The sequence below is a fragment of the Bombus impatiens genome, unplaced genomic scaffold (genome assembly GCF_000188095.3).
Source record: "Bombus impatiens unplaced genomic scaffold, BIMP_2.2 scf_0463, whole genome shotgun sequence".
Classification (NCBI taxonomy): Eukaryota; Metazoa; Arthropoda; class Insecta; order Hymenoptera; family Apidae; genus Bombus; species Bombus impatiens.
In genome coordinates this window covers 1,306,805-1,323,562 of record NT_176882.1, presented here as the reverse complement: position 1 = coordinate 1,323,562, position 16,758 = coordinate 1,306,805, and the positions used below count along the sequence as shown (strand labels likewise).

General features: G+C 29.2%; 5 protein-coding genes and 1 non-coding gene across 9 annotated transcripts; 5 read left to right on the top strand and 1 right to left on the bottom strand.

Annotated features, from left to right (window-relative positions):
* The first annotated feature begins 2,946 nt into the window (after positions 1-2,946).
* LOC100749839 (soma ferritin) lies at positions 2,947-4,546 on the top strand. 2 transcript variants are annotated; one of them, XM_033321531.1, is made up of 4 exons: positions 2,947-3,210; positions 3,372-3,596; positions 3,798-3,957; positions 4,021-4,104. In XM_033321531.1, exons 1-3 carry the CDS (start codon positions 3,052-3,054, stop codon positions 3,930-3,932), a joined length of 519 nt encoding a protein of 172 aa, XP_033177422.1. In that variant the 5' UTR covers positions 2,947-3,051; the 3' UTR covers positions 3,933-3,957; positions 4,021-4,104. The 2 variants fall into 2 exon arrangements, with proteins under 2 accessions (XP_033177422.1, XP_012242766.1); XM_012387343.1 differs by lacking the exon at positions 3,798-3,957 and having other exon boundaries at positions 2,948-3,210; positions 4,021-4,546.
* On the top strand, positions 3,823-3,894 carry TRNAA-CGC. The gene has a single exon. It is a non-coding gene; the product is annotated as a tRNA-Ala (tRNA).
* Positions 4,547-4,676: 130 nt separating the features above from the next.
* LOC100748343 (soma ferritin-like) lies at positions 4,677-5,942 on the top strand. The gene is made up of 4 exons (XM_024368564.2): positions 4,677-4,816; positions 4,892-5,099; positions 5,200-5,391; positions 5,460-5,942. The coding sequence occupies exons 1-4, from the start codon at positions 4,740-4,742 to the stop codon at positions 5,742-5,744; spliced, it is 762 nt and encodes a 253-aa protein (XP_024224332.1). The 5' UTR covers positions 4,677-4,739; the 3' UTR covers positions 5,745-5,942.
* Positions 5,943-6,114: 172 nt separating this feature from the next.
* LOC100749298 (uncharacterized protein MAL13P1.304) lies at positions 6,115-13,777 on the top strand. 3 transcript variants are annotated; one of them, XM_012387304.2, is made up of 7 exons: positions 6,115-6,685; positions 6,955-10,667; positions 10,734-11,824; positions 11,914-12,192; positions 12,284-12,898; positions 13,034-13,171; positions 13,329-13,777. In XM_012387304.2, exons 1-6 carry the CDS (start codon positions 6,457-6,459, stop codon positions 13,134-13,136), a joined length of 6,030 nt encoding a protein of 2,009 aa, XP_012242727.1. In that variant the 5' UTR covers positions 6,115-6,456; the 3' UTR covers positions 13,137-13,171; positions 13,329-13,777. The 3 variants fall into 3 exon arrangements, with proteins under 3 accessions (XP_012242727.1, XP_012242725.1, XP_012242726.1); XM_012387302.2 differs by having other exon boundaries at positions 6,934-10,667; XM_012387303.2 differs by having other exon boundaries at positions 6,934-10,667; positions 13,034-13,176.
* Positions 13,778-13,817: 40 nt separating this feature from the next.
* On the bottom strand, positions 13,818-14,712 carry LOC100748224 (cytochrome c oxidase subunit 6B-like). Its single transcript, XM_012387153.3, has 2 exons — positions 14,186-14,712; positions 13,818-14,080 (listed from the first exon to the last, which is right to left on the bottom strand). The coding sequence occupies exons 1-2, from the start codon at positions 14,434-14,436 to the stop codon at positions 13,897-13,899; spliced, it is 435 nt and encodes a 144-aa protein (XP_012242576.3). The 5' UTR covers positions 14,437-14,712; the 3' UTR covers positions 13,818-13,896.
* Positions 14,710-16,595, top strand: LOC100749176 (dolichyl-phosphate beta-glucosyltransferase). The gene is made up of 5 exons (XM_003490586.4): positions 14,710-15,050; positions 15,222-15,396; positions 15,462-15,658; positions 15,734-15,842; positions 15,913-16,595. Exons 1-5 carry the CDS (start codon positions 14,988-14,990, stop codon positions 16,353-16,355), a joined length of 987 nt encoding a protein of 328 aa, XP_003490634.1. The 5' UTR covers positions 14,710-14,987; the 3' UTR covers positions 16,356-16,595.
* Positions 16,596-16,758: the final 163 nt, after the last annotated feature.

Here is a 16,758-nt window from a genome sequence, read left to right as displayed (position 1 = left end):
TAATTTTGGAGTAACTATGATTCTGTAAGGGGTATCCTCGAAAAATGTTCTAACTAGCTTTTAACAAAAACTGTCGAGTCACAGAATCTTCACTTGTGGATATTCACAAATCTGTAATAAAAGTATAAGAAGATCTTTTATTCTTTATAGAACAAAACTATGGTTGAGTTTTGTAGCGACATCGATTGTAACGATTGCTCAAAATTGATCTGCATCACTATCAATCGTGTTCGGCGTTTCTAACTTCCGGTGAATACGGAAAAAGAGTTAGCCTAGATATGTACAAACTATGGAAAGTTCATCGTAGAAATGTACGGGTAGGAAAATCGAAGGCGATGAATTTTGTATTCGAGTCGAACTATCCTATCAACCTATAGAACAACCAGATGTCCGGTCCCCACAACTTATCTTGGTACGGATATACTTTTCATGTATTTACATGGACACGAGGCATGTATTACATATATGTTATTTCTTCGTGACCATTAGAAATGTGTTAGTACAAATTAGTTAAACATGTAATTCGACGATGCATGATAAATATAGAAGTGCATTTTTCGTTTAAATTGAACATCGTGTTATAAAGAGAGAGTATACGAAGTTCAAGAATTTCTATAAAGAAAACAGCTCTAAACAAATAAAAGGACATCTAGGAAATTACTACTAAAGCGTTGCATTGATTTCTTAAGATATTTAGCATAGAATCACTATCCGTACACAGTATATATAAAAGGAAATATGTAGACCACATCATTGACATGTGGTAAAAGAAGGTGCTAGCCAACTTATACTTTACTCATTCATTCATTACATCTATACATATTTTACTACTTGGTATCCCACTTTTTCAACTATGAGCCACAAGAAAAGTGAAATTAAATAAATCATAATAAGGATAATAACGCTATCTATAACGATTAAATTCTATGGAACAAAAGGAATTAGGAAAATCGTCCTCAAACGCCAATCGAAATCTATCGAATAATTTATGCTATACATACTAGATAAAACTCGTTTCCTATGCTTTCCTTTATTTTAATACATTGTTTCTGTCGCAGATGTTCTATGCATTTTACAACCATTTAAGCTGTGTAACTTCGGGAAAAAATTATTTAAGTGGAAACCATTCGCATAAGAAGAAAATAAGAACAATAATGGACCCTAATGCAGCTGCTGGCCACTGCACAAGATTAGACATAAGACTCTTGTGCGTGTGACAGCGGCTATGATGGGGCTTCCACGAAGCATCGATGGTATGATAAAATCAGTATTTTTTCGAGGTGTGATAAGTAAGATTTCTAAACAAAAATTATACAAATTATAAAAATCTTCTGGATCAAGACATGAACAAATTTTATAATTTCTCTGTAGCACAAAATATGGAATTTAGTATATGGCAAAAAACTAATATTAACCAACCAATCTATCTTTACAAGGTATAATACAATTCTAAAATTATTAATAATAGGTACATTAACTTTAAATTTTGCAATAAACATTATAGAAAATCTTATAATATAATATATCGAATAGCTTGAGAGTAATATTCATTTACAAATGTGTTTTCACAATGCATAATAAAATTCTAAAATTTCTCTCTTATTCTAAATTTTATAAGTTATTATAGAAAACCTTATAAAACTTTTAAAGCTTCTATTAATAATAACTATTGAACATTTAATGAATATCTTAATTACTGTCTTAACTGAAAATATAATATACATATAAATTATAAAAATGTTCTTTAAACCCTGATTTCTGTGACCATTTCTCAAATCATAGTTACCTCCTAAAAATGATGAAAAAACATAAAACATTGCATTGTAACATAATTGTAATATAGTAATTTCTTTAATATGGCAATAAAATATTAATTATATCTATATATTATGATCATTATGTGTAAATTCCCACTCTCCTGGAATACATTTCCTCCTATCCTTTAAATAAAATAAAACTGTCTAGAAATTAATGTCAGATAAAAATTTGTTTGCAAAGAAACAACTATTGTTCATCAAATGCAATTAAATCTATTTATGGCCTGTCAATTAGATAATATTCTTTGACAAAGTACATTTGTACATTACATATACATAGTCCTTTTACTGTAAAAACATTAAAAAATCATATGATTGATAAAATTGATATCACAATGTTAATATCAAATGCATTATTATATTGAAAATAATTAGATTAATTATAACCTGGATATATATAAACGACGTCGCACATAACCTATTAGTTGAATCTTTTCATTTTCAATAATAAGCTAATATGTCATTGAAATAGATTATGATATAAATTTTAAAATAAAAAAGATGTATAATTATGTACACTATTCATATAAAGCCAGAATAGTATTACGAAATAACATTAAAATTATAATATCAATGTCACATTAACAAAAACGAAATTCTCTAAGTAGAAAATTCAAAATGATATTTAAGATAAATTTAACTATGAACAAAATTTGTAAAAAAGAAAATTAAAAAGATCTACCTTCAACATTTAAATTGAAATCAAATCATGAAGTTCATCACAATAATTATACACTTGCATATCATGCATGTGCGTTCCGAAACCTAACCAAAGTAAATCATTGACACTCAGACTTTCTTCCTATTGGTCTATCCTATTGATATAGTGGAAACTCTCTGAACGCACGTAATTCAAACAACATTTAAATCCAAAAAGGCAAAGCTAAAAATATTCATCAATTTAAGAATGCAAATATTAATAGATTTAGAAGTCCATCGTACGTACCTCTTTATTGTAAATTATAAGTAATAATTAAACATATAGAAAAATAATTCAATCAATTCAAAACATAAAAAGAAAAAAATAACAATCTGTAACAAACATGTTTATCACGCCCCGAAACGCTAAATCATTATATAACATTAAATTTTTTAATTTGTTATGTTTATATTCAAGGTCAATTTTGAACATGAAATCAATAAAATGTGTACAGCGCGCTTGCGTGCGCCACAACTGCGCATCATTTGCTCGCAGTCGGTACATCGTGAAGGTCCGCGAAATTAGTGTTATTATATGGTGCCTTTATATTTGCGCTCTACTTTGACGAAATTAACTACAATGAAGTCGAACATCATGGATCTGGTTAGACAAAATTTTCACAAAGACTGTGAGCAAGCGATTAATAACCAAATCAATTTGGAATTGTTCTCGAGTTACGTCTATCTGTCTATGGTTAGTCAATATATCGATTAAGTGGCTATTCTAGACGTTGAATTTTCTTTAGCAATAAAATTTAAATAAAAAGAAACATCTTATTTCCTATACCATTATTTTCGTCATGAATACTTTCTGTGTTTTTATTTCATGTTCTATTGTCGTGATTATTTTTGTAGGCATATTACTTCGATAGATGCGACGTAGCTTTACCAGGGCATTATACGTATTTCAAAAAAGCTTCAGACGAAGAAAGAGAACACGCCATGAAATTTATGACTTATCAAAACAAGAGAGGTGGCAGCATCACTCTGACACCTATTGAAAACCCGCCAAAAAATGACTGGATCAGCGCTTATGACGCTATGACGGAAGCATTGAAGCTAGAGAGACAAGTTAATGAGGTATGTATGTTTATTAAAATTTTATTTCAAATATAACAATTGTTATTAGAATAGAAAAGTAATTTTATACAAAATTATATGAAAATAATATTCCTATATACATTTTGATTATGTCTTATTTCTTTAGAATGTACGAAATACTTTCAATTATAGTTTAATTCCATTGATATTTTGAATATATCAACTTATTCCCCTTTATAGATTCTTAATACCCTTTCTTTTAAGTGGGGGTGTAACTCAGTGGTAGAGTGTCCGCTTCGCATGCGGAAAGTCCTGGGTTCAAATCCCAGCTCCTCCAATCTGAATTTTTTCTTTTTTTTCTTTATAAATTTGTAACATGAACATTTTGCAGTAATAAAATGTAATGTTTTTTAGTGAAATATAAAGTATATAAATATTTTTATAAATATTTTATCATTTTCAGAGTCTTCTCCAAATACACGCCTTAGCGACTCGACACAACGATCCAAACTTGTTAGATTTCCTTGAAACCGAGTATCTGAAAGAACAAGTAGACTCCATCAATGAACTTGCCAACCACATAACAAAATTAGAAAGAGTTGGCGATGGTGTAGGAGTACATATCATCGACCAAGAACTTGGGGGATAAAACGCCCTTTTAAAAATTTAACACTATTATTGTAGTAAAAACGTCAACATACTATGCATGGACAGAGAATGAGCAAAAAATTGTACATTACACAATACTAATGTGAGAAATAAATACAGTATTTTAATTTCTATTGCTAAAATAAATATATATGAACTTGTATAATTTTGAAGTGTTGCACATTTCTGCATCAAATTACAAATACTTCCAAAAAGTATTAATAAGAAATTCATTTCGGATTGAATCTACATCTTTTACCATGTTAAGAAGTGTGACAAACGTTATATATATTGTACAACGTAGTGCTAACTTTGAGCGCAATAAAGCTTGGCAATCCTGATTATATATAGTTTCTATTTTTGTTTCAAAAACATTTATGCGTGATATCGAAAATAAATTGCGAATCGATAATATGACATATGACATAACATACAAATAAAAATGAAAATTTTTTAAAGAATAATTTTTACAATTGACGAAGTTCTTTATATCAAGAAATGTGTATGTAAATTGTTTGTAACTAAAGATAAATCATGTTAAAATTGCGTAGTGATAAAAAAATTCTTAGTGATGTTTTCAACTCGTTTGTTCGACAATTATATACTAAAGAGTAAGTTTGTAACTTTTATTTATGGAAGAATCTAATATTGAGTATAATTCGAAAATGTAAGTAATCTTTTTGAAGAACTAAACTCTACAAGGGAATATGTAAACCAAAACTATTTCTTGCCAAATTTTTGGCAACCTCCTGCAAGGATGAATTTTGCATTGATAAACCTACGAAATGGCCAAGTGGAAAACCAGCCAATTTTAAGTTTCATCAAGAAACTGAAACTATATTAAACGAACAAATAAATACGGAACTGAAAGCTTTCTATCATTATTTGTCCATGGTGAGATAAAAAATAGAACTATTTATTTCTTAAAAAGATAAATAAATATATAGTTCTTTTAATAGTATTATCTTTAATGTAAATCGGTTATTTTCTATAGGCTGCATACTTCGGGCGCGCAGATGTAGCATTGCCTGGCTGTGAATCATTTTTCATGCAAATGCATCACGAGGAACATGAGCATGCTATCAGATTTCTAAATTACGTCAAAATGCGCGGAGGTCTTGTAAATTTATGTCCAATACAACCTCCTTCCGACCAAGATTGGAAATGTCCATTGCACGCTTTTAAAGTAAATAATTAAAAGAAAGAATTAAGTATTCTCTTTTAATAATATGCATGGTTATTAAATTTGTTTAGACAGCATTGACTTTGGAATTAGAGGTAGCTGAAAAACTAGTAGCAGTAAATGCTGTTGCGGAAAAACATGGTGATTTAAATGCTAGTGATTTTATTGTTACCGGCTTTATGGAAGATCAGATGAAGAGTGTGAATGAAATGGGAAGATTTGTAGCTGTCCTGTCTGGTATCGGTGATCAATCATTAGCACGCTTTATATTTGATAAAGATTTACTTGAACATTACGTTCAACCAAAATTTAATATTCTTCGTTCAAAACTGCGACCAAATAGTACTGACAAGTAATATTTCCGCTTTCTTATGTCATATAGTATATGATATATCATGTTTATATTTAATTTGAAATAACAATATATGTACATGTCAATTACATTATTACATTATAGGGAAAGTGAAAAGCCGATACAATACTTGAAGTATTACGATAGAAAAAATTCTTGAAAAATATTAATAAAAAGATCATTTTTCAAACAGTGTATAACAATTTAATAAAATTTCACTTACAAAAAAAAGTAGAATTTTCCGTATGATAATAAATTAATAAAAAATCTGAATATGAGTTTGTTCAAAGATTAATCGCTTCGTTTTCATGTAATGTAATCGTTTGTGTAATTTTAGAACACACCGAATCAGTGAATAATGAAAACCAACTGTTTCGTATCATGCATTGAAAACGACTTAGCATGGTAGAACTATTACATGCATTTAGTTGTGAAGATAAAGTTGCAATAAAAACGGATGTTTTAGTGACTAAGTAATTTCTCTTTGTCTAAATTAAATACGGTATTCGGGATTATTTAAATTTTTTATTCGTTATATTAAAGGATTTTAATCGCGGTATTATTTATAATATAGTGTAGTGCGAGTGTTAGATTTAGATCGGTAAAAAAATCACAATTATTGTTAATACGTAATTAACCCTAATTTTCATGAAACAGTTTTGTATTATTACGAATGGACGCGAGTAATTGTTCATGGTTCGAGGGTAAGTTCAAGAATGGCTAGCGATTTGTCGAGTGAGTGTACGGAAACAGTTGGTGTGTTAGATGAGAAAGAAGAAGGTGAGATATCCTTGGAAGATGTAAGTTCTTCCGAGGAAGGACATTTAAATTACGGATATGGCACTAAAATTTCTCATTGTTCAAATTTTCTGTCGACTCAACAAAATGCAACGTGCTGTACGGCTCCTGCCAAGTTTTATCCTTCCAAGGGTTCTAATAGAAGAGGTAAATTAAATAATATAATGTTTTTTAATACTTTTAACTTCATATTGTTTATATTGTTTATATTGTTATGAAAAATAAGCCTTGAAATAAAATTCAATTTTCTTTTATTAAATATGAATATTAAAAAAATATATTTTTAATATTTTGGGATATAATTTGTGTAAAATGTATTTCTATTTGATAACATATTGAACCTTTCTATACCCAATGTATTATTATTCTCGACATATCATGTTCTAATCAAGTAGAAGTTGACCTTATTCTACAAGATGCAGTCCAGGGCAAAGAAAATCTTCATCAAATGAAAGAATCAGGATGCATTGGAACAAAACATACAGCTTCTACACTTCAAGAAAAAAATGACGACCTTGTGCCTATTTCAAGTGACAGTGATATGGAAATTGTTGGTCTTGCAGATAATTCTAAACAAATTATGATACGTTCTCCTTCCAAAAACAGAAAGAAAAAAAAGAAGAAAAAGAAAAGAAATCGTATACTTTCATTGGATAATCTAGATTCTTCGGCTACTGCAGATGTATCTAAGAAAGAATGCGCTAGTATAGTAAAAGATGATACGACAAAAAATACTTCTAGGTCACATCACAGAGAAATGAGTCCTATTCATAGAAGAAGTAGATCAAGAATAATTCTAAGATCACCACCCAAAAGACATAGATCTCTTATAAAAACAAGATCTCCTTTTAGAAGATCAAAATCGCCAATTACTCGTACTAGATCACCAGTGACAAGGAGGTCTCCAAGAAGACTTAAATCTCCTAAAAGATCACCATACAGATCTTCAACAAAGACAATGCCTCGGAAAACGTCACATATTGACTTAAAATCATCCCATAATTATAATGATACTACGCATAAATTACTAAAAAAAGTCAGAAAATTAGATTCAATGGGAACTCATTCATTAGAAGAAACTTTAAATAAAAATAAAGAGCATGCATCTTCATTAAAAGAGAAATTAACAAATATGATGAAAAGTGCTTCTAACAATAATACTGATTTGACAAATTCTTCAAAAGGAAAATCTATAAAGGATATAAATAAAAAGGAATCTAATGATGCAGATGATGAAGAAGATTTGGCATTATTAAGGCAGAAAGCTCTCGAAACAAAACAAAATAAATCAAATAAACAAAATGAACAGCTAAAGACTGAAACTATAAAACATGTGAGTGCAAATATGAATGATGATCAAGATGAAGAAGATTTGGAATTAAGAATGATTGCACTTCGTTCTGCTGTATTAAAAAAACATCAAAATAGAATTCAAAAGGGAATTCAATTGGGAAAATCTAAGAAATCTAATAGCTTTCGTAGTGAAAGTCCATTTACTCAAAGCTTTTTAGATAGCATTCCTATACCTGGAGAGGAAAATTCTGCATCACCACCTCATACTCCATTCCCTGTAAATGAAAGTGATCATACAGAGGATATGGAATTAGATACATATGTTGAAAGAGAAAAAGAAAAATTACCATATTCTCCAACAGACAAAATTACTGCCAATATATCTATGGATACAGAATTGTTGGGTATTCAACCATCTGATGTATCGTGCATCTCTCTTAATGGAGCAAATAATAGTGCAAATTTTAATACATCTATAACAAGTAATCAGGATGATCAAAAATCTTATCAGGAGAAAATTGTTGAAAATCGAAGTTTTTTGCCAAATATTGCATATTATGCACAATTACAAAATCCATTATGTGCTACAAATGCAAATATACAATATTCATCAACTGACTTAACAGAAACTTCTAAATCAGATTTTATGAAAGTACATCATTCTCATTTAAATGTATCTTCTTATGAAAATACATGTGCTACTGTTAAAAGTAATCATACTTCTGAAGTTTTAGATATTAATTCGATCCAAGAAATGCCTTATTCTCCAACTGACACTCCTGTATATGATCCTGATTTATCACATGCTCTTCCACAAGCTCTTGGTCCACTAACTATCTCAAATTCTTCCTTAGTTTCTTTAGAATCATATACTTCTAATACATGTGGAAATAATGAACAATATAATAATGTATCAACAAATCAACATACACAAAGTACAAAACAAGTAGACAATGTAAATGAAGATGAACAATTAAGTAAAGCAGAAACATTTTCATTGGATCCAATTCTTAGGTCTAATACAAGTTATCTTATGGAATCAATATCTCCTACTAGTTCAATGATAACAATTGATGATCTTCCTGAAACTGAAGCAGATGTAAATCTATTAACTGATACTTTCAAAAACATAAAAACTTCAGAGTACATTCCAGATATATCAAATAATGTTAAAGACAAAATATCAGAACCGCTTTATATGAAGGGATTACCAGATGTTACCAAAGATACAAATAAAATACCAACATTAATTAATAGAACACTAGTTCCAGCACCAATTTTGAAAACAAACAAACAATTGCAACTGCCACTACCAACTAGAAAGAATGCATTACAGCAAGAACCTACATTCAAAAGTGCAGAAATGCAGCCAGTTGTTATTAATAAAGAAAGTAGTACAAAGATAAATGCTTCCTTTAAACCTATAAAATTAATGTCCTTTTCACAAAAGTCACATTCTATTTTAACTATACCAACTGCATTTCATGAAGATCTAACTAATGAAATATCTACAGATAAATCATCTCATATCTCACCAGTAGAAAGTAATCCCAGTGCAACTCTGGCACAAAATAATATAATTACAAGCCCAAATAATACAGGTGATATTAAAACTCTAACACAAAAGAAAAAGAAACTGCTTAAAAGGGGATTAAAAAGAAAAAGTGCTACATCATTAATTGCAAAAAAACACAATACATTATGTACAAACGATGATAATGTAAATACTGTAGATAAGCAAATATGTAAATCAGATCAAGTTCTTTATGCAGATAATAAACAAAATCAAAAAGAAACGCAGACACGAATGGACGAGACAGATTGTGTCCATATATGTACGTCAGAAATGTCCAAAAATATTGATGATAAACTAAATAAAATTTCTTTAGAAACTAATGAAGATAAAATACAGAGAAGTAATAATTCATCTAATGATACATCAGCACAAGAAAAGAGTACAGAAGACAGAAGACAAAGTCTTGATGAAGATGAAGATGCATTAAGGGCAATTTTATTAGCTTCTTTGCCAAAACGAACAAAAATCACTAACAGTTGTTCCAATTCAGTTGCACTTACAACAACAAGTACTACATCTGCTGTATCAAATCAAGTGTTTGTAAATCAAACTGTATCAAATATGGTATTATCTACAGTTAATAATTTACCAACTCCACATATAAATTTATGTGCTTCTGAAAACGATAAAAATCAATCAAATGCCGGAGAGAAAATATATAATGTTACACAGAAAAGTTTATCTCTTGAAAGTGTTAAGGCTTCAAACACAGTAATTGGAAGAAAAAGATCAATTCCTATAACAAAAAGTCCACAGAAGAAATTTATAAAAAGAATTTCAATTCCTGCAAGTACAAAAGTTGTAAATAATGCGAAAAAATACCAAAATACAATGATTCAAAAGAGATTAAATTTACAAAGAGCTACAATTTATAACAAGCAAAAAATTGCAGAAAATGAAGTTCTGTCTAAAATGAAATCTAATGACAGTAAATGGTCTGCTAATACAAAGGCATTGTCCGATACACAAAGGATTGTTATAAATTTAGAGTCTGATACAGAAAGTGATTCTGAATCTGAATGGCAAAAGAGTACAGCTGCTTCTTCAGCACATACTGTCACAATAGAAAAACATCAACCAGCAATAAATCCTACAGCAGAGTTTGAAAAAAATTTAGATCAATTTTTACGTGCAGTACGGAAAAAACAAGAATCTATGGCAGCTGCAAGACCAACTGTAATATCACAAACATCTAAGAAAGATGCAGTATTAGTAACAAAACCAGAAAAATCAAATTCATCCAATCTACAAACACCACTGGTAAGAATACTACAACAAAATATTCTATCATATATGAAATATTTAATTATTTGACTATTTTTACAGGCTGTTCGTCATTTACCTGCATCTCAGCAAGAGGAATATCGACGGTTAAAACAACAAATTTTAGAACGCGAGAAGCTGAAGCTACATAAAACAATAGAAAACAACAGTTTAATAAAAAATAAAAATATGGAAGTATCTTCAAAACCCATATCATCCAATAGCTCAAGTAAAGAGTTATATGCGAGACTACATTATACAATACCCTCAAAAAGTCAAAGTATAAGTACACAACAATTAAATAAGGAAAATTGCTCTAAAAATTTAGCAGATTCAGTAAAAAGTACCACTATATCAACGAGCAACATTCAGTCATGTATCAGCAAAATGTATGATGTTGATAAACAAGAACATACAGATTCAACTCAAATAAAAGCACTAACAAAGTCAATAATAAATAATATATCTGTATCTGCTGAAAGTAGTCCAAATAATATTGGAAACAAAGCAGTTGGAAACATGCAACCGACGAATATATCGCGAAAGAGTCCAACGAAAACAAAAACTTCACCTAGCTTAAAAATTTTATCTACAGATGAAGTAAATCGAAAATATGTACAGGTACAAGTAAAAAATGATACAAACGATCGAGTGGTAACAATAAATGATAAAGTGACCTTAAATAACGAAACAATAATCGATCGAAGTGAAAATATTTCTGGAAATAAAAATAGCAGTAATAAAAATATATATGATAATAATATAAATCAACTTTCATGTCCTACAAAGGAAGACATTGTTTCTAATAATACTCCATTTGGTAATAACAATACAGTGGACTCAGATACATCGACTATTATTTTATCAAGAACTCCTCAAAGTTGGAACGAAAGTCTTAATACATCTGAATCTACAATATATCTTCCACAATGTCAGGAAGATACATTATTGACTTCAAGTACAAAAGATAAACATGACATCCATTTTCTATCGCCCAAAAACAATATATCACCAAAAGATATAAGAAGCGTAGAAGAAAATTGGGAAGAAATTAAAAAAGATGTCAAGACAGAGCTAAATACTCTTATTAATCTTTCACGCGCGGAACAAGAACAACGTTTACTAGATACAGAACAAGAATTAGTTATGAAACGGTAACCAACTTTCTAATGAAAATTCATTAATATCCATTAATTTTTAGTGTATTTCTATATAATAATTTATTCATTTCTTGATAAAACAGCTATACAATCTTAGATGATTTGGCGAAGATGTCGCAAAATCTTCGTCAGTGGCATATGGAAAGAGATCTACAGACGAATTTAGCGGCTGAAGTCAAAAAGCTCAGGGAACAGCTCAAAGTTGCTGAAGAAAGATTACAAGTGCAACGTAATCGTATTAATAATATAGGTCCAAAAGTAGTAGAAGCTCGCGGAAAAATCAATGCAGGTCGCCAAAAATGCTATAAACTCGCAATTATTTGTACAAACTTGGGAAATAGAATCGTAGGAAGAGATTATAAGTAATATATTAATAGAATCATTACTATTAATCTTCAAATCACTGTGAACACAAAATATAAATATTTTTAATTCTTTCACTGTATCTTCTAGGATACCTGAAGCTGGAGCACAACTTTTAGATAATAGATTGAAAGAAGTAGCTAATCACACGCGGCAACTTTCCCGGAAAAAAGTACCATCTATTGACATTTCCGACATATACGAATTATCAAAATTGGAAGAAACAACTGTGTCTAGTGCATGTACAGAAATTTGTCAAAGTGACACTCTGGAAGAATCCAATACAACAATTTTAAACGAAAATGAATCTCCAATAAAATCTAATGAAATTAGAAAAACTGTATGCAAAGAAGTTACTACAGTAAATGTAAGTGATACAGATAAGAAAAAAAATATAGTATTAAATAATTGTGCTCCAAGCATTAATGAAGAAAGTACACCTACACAAAACAACCATGAACAAGAAGTATCTACTGAACAAACAAACTTAAGTGATAATCCTGTTCCTACTACTGGTGTGCTTAACTCGCAAGATGCTCAAAAGCTGGATAATGAGGTAGTGGTACCAGAAAATAATGTAATAAGGTCTACAACTTTAGAAGCGGGCAGTAAAAGGAGGAATGCTACGAGACTTGAAGGGGAACTTTCAACGAAAAAAACACTTTTACCTTATGAATCAATATTAACACACTTTAAGGTACCAAGGTGGGTTTTTGCTCTCTAAATATTTCAATAATATAGGATATTTATTTCTAAATAAAAAATGTACAGTGTTCTTCTAATTTAACTTTCACAAAAATTTCGAGTATTTTTTTTGTTGTTTTTATCATTCTTAACCAGGAATACGAATCCCAATGGCGTCCTTTGTCCATACGAACTGATGGGAACATGCAGTGATGGAGATTGTCAATTTATTCACCAAACAGGGAGCCAAACCAAGTAGCATTTAGCTACCAAAATGGCATTGTTAAAATATACGTAAGGTGGTTTTAATCTTTATTCATAAGATTCAGAGGACATTAAAAAATAAAAATCAAGATTTTTATTGAAAGTGATCACACTTTATTATAATCTATTAACTTCTAAATTCAAACATTTTTTATTATGAGTAAATGTTATCACTTTACAATTACAGACACTACTATTTCTGAGAATGCAAAATCCCACATAGATGGAAGCTGTTAACAAGCAGAAGTAACACCCGAAGATGGTAAGTTATCTTCATCACGGCAAGAGTTTGTGCACAAATTAAAGTAGCAATTTTATTATATAAAGATCATAAATTTTAAAAAAAGCAAAATTTTTAATACTGTGCTATTTCAAGCTTCTATTCTAACGAAAATTTAAAGAAAATTTGCTGCAAGTGTTTATTTTTTACATATGTAAAAAGTGTCATATATGAACTGCAAGTAACTAGTGTGATTAATGTAAAAGAGAAAGAAGATATTGTTGACCGATTGTTGAAGGCAGCCGAATGACTGGCCAACGTCGGGCATTGCAACAAATATTCATTTCATACTTCTATATAAGTTACCTCATAAAAGTCTTGTACCTGTATAATAAAAGATTAATATTTTTTTCTAATTGCGAGTTTATTTATTTTTAAACTTAAGTTTATATCCCTTAGCCATAGAAAACAATATACAATCTTCCTAAACTCTATATTTGTTACTAGGAAATTTCCCTTGATTTTTATATTTGTGTTAGATTAATTTGTCCTTAACCCTAAGTTCATCCCATCGACTAATCCATTCCCTTGGACATATAGATGTAAAGACTTGTTTAAACCAAGTGCATACGTCTGATCCCTCTCCTAAAGTACGCTCGCAACGATAGAAATCATGGTACATTACCCAACAGCGTAATGTTTGATTTTGTTGTTGAAATCTAAATAACGATATTACAAATTACTTTAATTCAGAATATGAAAAAGATCAATTTTAATCATATTATAGATGTCAATTAACAGAAAAGTAATATAGTAAAACAAACCTTGGATCTTCACCAGGAAATACAAATCGTACATGTCTTTTTTTGTCTTCCTGTTTAAGACATGGATCATCTTCGTCTATAGTTATAGTTATCTTTTTCTTCGGTTTTCTTTCATCTGTTGCGATATTATCAATCATTAGATTTGTATCATTCGTATCATACGTATTATCTTCATCTCTTTTTTGAGAAGTAGTTTTCGTTTCAACCGAAACATTAATTTTATTATTTTCATTGTTTTTATCAGAATCCATTATATTTTATATCCATAACTTAATTCATGTACACAAATAAAATATACTATTTATAATAAATTAATTTATAATAAGCGTACAATGAATTACGCGAAACGAATAATACATGAGACAGAAAATTAATAGAGACGTGAATGTCGATTAGAGTATACTTTATTTTATTGTGACAATTCAGATTTTTTGAACATAATAAATAAAAATAGAAATTTGAAAATGTAGAACTCCCTCTATGTGGGCAAACGTTTATTATCAATTACTTATCAGTTGCTTACGAAGAATTATATTGTATAACAAATTTGAAATTATTTAATTTTTAATATCTCTGATAAATACTAAACTTCCTCTGTGACTACTTTTCATTTTAAATATAGAAGTTTTTCAGCAATAAAATAATAGATAAAATTTGTATTTAGTGCAGCCAACTGCGAAATGTACACAAATTAATCACAACTTCAGAGGCATGTGCGGTGACACAAGATAAGGAAGGATGAAACAATACGTGTTTTGAAAAGTATTTTTTTGCTAATATTTAAAAACATAATAATATTAATATGATACCGTTAGGGCATTTACTTCTTTATGCTATTTTATTTGCAGTAATATGTATAATTGTGGTACGTTTCTAGGTTATAATTACAATTTCTATGTTATTTAAATTTGTATAAACGTGGCAAATCTATAGGTACATTAATATCTTATAATTATAATTTGTTTTATTAAAATATTGTATACGTAGCTGCGATTATATCTTCGATATTATAATGAAATTAATTACATGCTTTCAGTTTTCTATAATATTATTTGTAATAACGAAACCATATCCAGAAATATGGCAAGATGAGAAGGAAAAGTACTTTTACAATCCAAAAACGAAAAAAACAGAAGCTTTTCCGTCTTTATATGAAAAATGGAGCGTACATTTAAGTGTTATAGTACCAGCTTATAATGAAGAGCAAAGATGTAAATATTGATGCATTAACAGTAATGTTATGAAAACATAATGTGTTTATATATTTAATTTATAGTGCCAGTAATGTTAGATGAGTGTTTGGAATATTTGGAAAACCGTTCAAAAAATGGGTGTACTTATGAAGTGATTATAGTTAGCGATGGAAGTACAGATAAAACTGTGGATATTGCTCATCAGTATGCATTAAAATATGATAACATTAGAGTATTAAATCTTGTTAAAAACAGAGGGAAAGGTGGGGCAGTAAGACTGGTTAGTAACAGAATATTATGAAATTTAATTTATTATTATTGTCATTATCTTTTATCATAATTATTTTTATTTAAGGGTATATTAAGTGCAAGAGGGAGCGTAATATTATTTGCAGATGCTGATGGTGCTACTAAGTTTACAGATTTAAAAAAGTTAGATGATAGTTTGAAAAATATATTAGGATGTAAGTTATCTCTTAAGGTATAATATAAAGTAAACTTAAATATTTATAGTGATAAAACCATCTTTTCTAGTTGATTATATAGATAAGCCAAATGAAATCAGTTCTTCTCATGCAATAGTATGTGGATCTAGAGCTCATTTAGAGAAAGAAGAAACTGCTAAAAGAACCTTTTTTCGATTGTTACTAATGCATGGATTCCATTTCCTAGTGTGGTTTTGGGGAGTCAGAGGTATTAGGGATACACAGTGTGGTTTTAAACTTATAACACGTGAATCTGCAAGAGTTGTATTTCAAGCTCTACATGTTGAACGTTGGGCATTTGATGTAGAAATGTTATATATTGCAAGAATTCTAAACATTCCTATTATTGAGATTCCTGTGAATTGGACAGAAATTGAAGGATCCAAAATAGTCCCTTTCTGGAGTTGGTTACAAATGGGTAAAGATTTATTTTTCATTTGGTATAAGTATAGAATTGGGGCATGGAAAATAAAAAGATCTAAACAAACGTAATACAAATGTGCACAGAACTCAAAATATTTATAAATAAACCTTTTATTCAATATTTTCACTATAGATAACATTAGATATCATGTTTAACACAATTAGATAATATAATTTACCTAGTAATCATGAAATATTTTTCCTTTGTAAGGAAAATTTATAAATGTGAAAAACCATAACAAGCTTTATTTAATAACCTTGTATCCTGTTAGGATGATAATAATCTTTATTTTAGTGAACAATCATATACAAAAAAGTATGATAGATTATCATAAATGTTTTTAAAAAGAAAGAGAGCTGTTTGGTGTTTTAGATTAACTTAATCAAATTGAGCAAGATATATTACTTCGTTTATATATTTATTCTTTTATCCATTATATGCATTGTAATATGTAATGATCATTGTTAATAA

What these genes read in the sequence shown, in the direction of transcription:
- LOC100748224 (XM_012387153.3), bottom strand. Translation starts at nt 14,436, where the DNA reads ATGGATTCTGATAAAAACAATGAAAATAATAAAATTAATGTTTCGGTT. An exon ending in TTTCCTGGTGAAGATCCAAG is followed by an intron (nt 14,081 to 14,185) that starts GTTTGTTTTACT and finishes ATCGTTATTTAG; the next exon opens with ATTTCAACAACAAAATCAAA.
- LOC100749176 (XM_003490586.4), top strand. Translation starts at nt 14,988, where the DNA reads ATGATACCGTTAGGGCATTTACTTCTTTATGCTATTTTATTTGCAGTA. An exon ending in TTATAATGAAGAGCAAAGAT is followed by an intron (nt 15,397 to 15,461) that starts GTAAATATTGAT and finishes TTTAATTTATAG; the next exon opens with TGCCAGTAATGTTAGATGAG. An exon ending in AAGGTGGGGCAGTAAGACTG is followed by an intron (nt 15,659 to 15,733) that starts GTTAGTAACAGA and finishes TTTTTATTTAAG; the next exon opens with GGTATATTAAGTGCAAGAGG.
- LOC100749839 (XM_012387343.1), top strand. Translation starts at nt 3,052, where the DNA reads ATGGTGCCTTTATATTTGCGCTCTACTTTGACGAAATTAACTACAATG. An exon ending in GTTACGTCTATCTGTCTATG is followed by an intron (nt 3,211 to 3,371) that starts GTTAGTCAATAT and finishes TTATTTTTGTAG; the next exon opens with GCATATTACTTCGATAGATG. An exon ending in TAGAGAGACAAGTTAATGAG is followed by an intron (nt 3,597 to 4,020) that starts GTATGTATGTTT and finishes TATCATTTTCAG; the next exon opens with AGTCTTCTCCAAATACACGC.
- LOC100748343 (XM_024368564.2), top strand. Translation starts at nt 4,740, where the DNA reads ATGTTAAAATTGCGTAGTGATAAAAAAATTCTTAGTGATGTTTTCAAC. An exon ending in CGACAATTATATACTAAAGA is followed by an intron (nt 4,817 to 4,891) that starts GTAAGTTTGTAA and finishes ATCTTTTTGAAG; the next exon opens with AACTAAACTCTACAAGGGAA. An exon ending in GTCCATTGCACGCTTTTAAA is followed by an intron (nt 5,392 to 5,459) that starts GTAAATAATTAA and finishes AAATTTGTTTAG; the next exon opens with ACAGCATTGACTTTGGAATT.
- LOC100749298 (XM_012387302.2), top strand. Translation starts at nt 6,457, where the DNA reads ATGGCTAGCGATTTGTCGAGTGAGTGTACGGAAACAGTTGGTGTGTTA. An exon ending in CAAGAATTAGTTATGAAACG is followed by an intron (nt 11,825 to 11,913) that starts GTAACCAACTTT and finishes TTGATAAAACAG; the next exon opens with CTATACAATCTTAGATGATT. An exon ending in ATCGTAGGAAGAGATTATAA is followed by an intron (nt 12,193 to 12,283) that starts GTAATATATTAA and finishes TGTATCTTCTAG; the next exon opens with GATACCTGAAGCTGGAGCAC.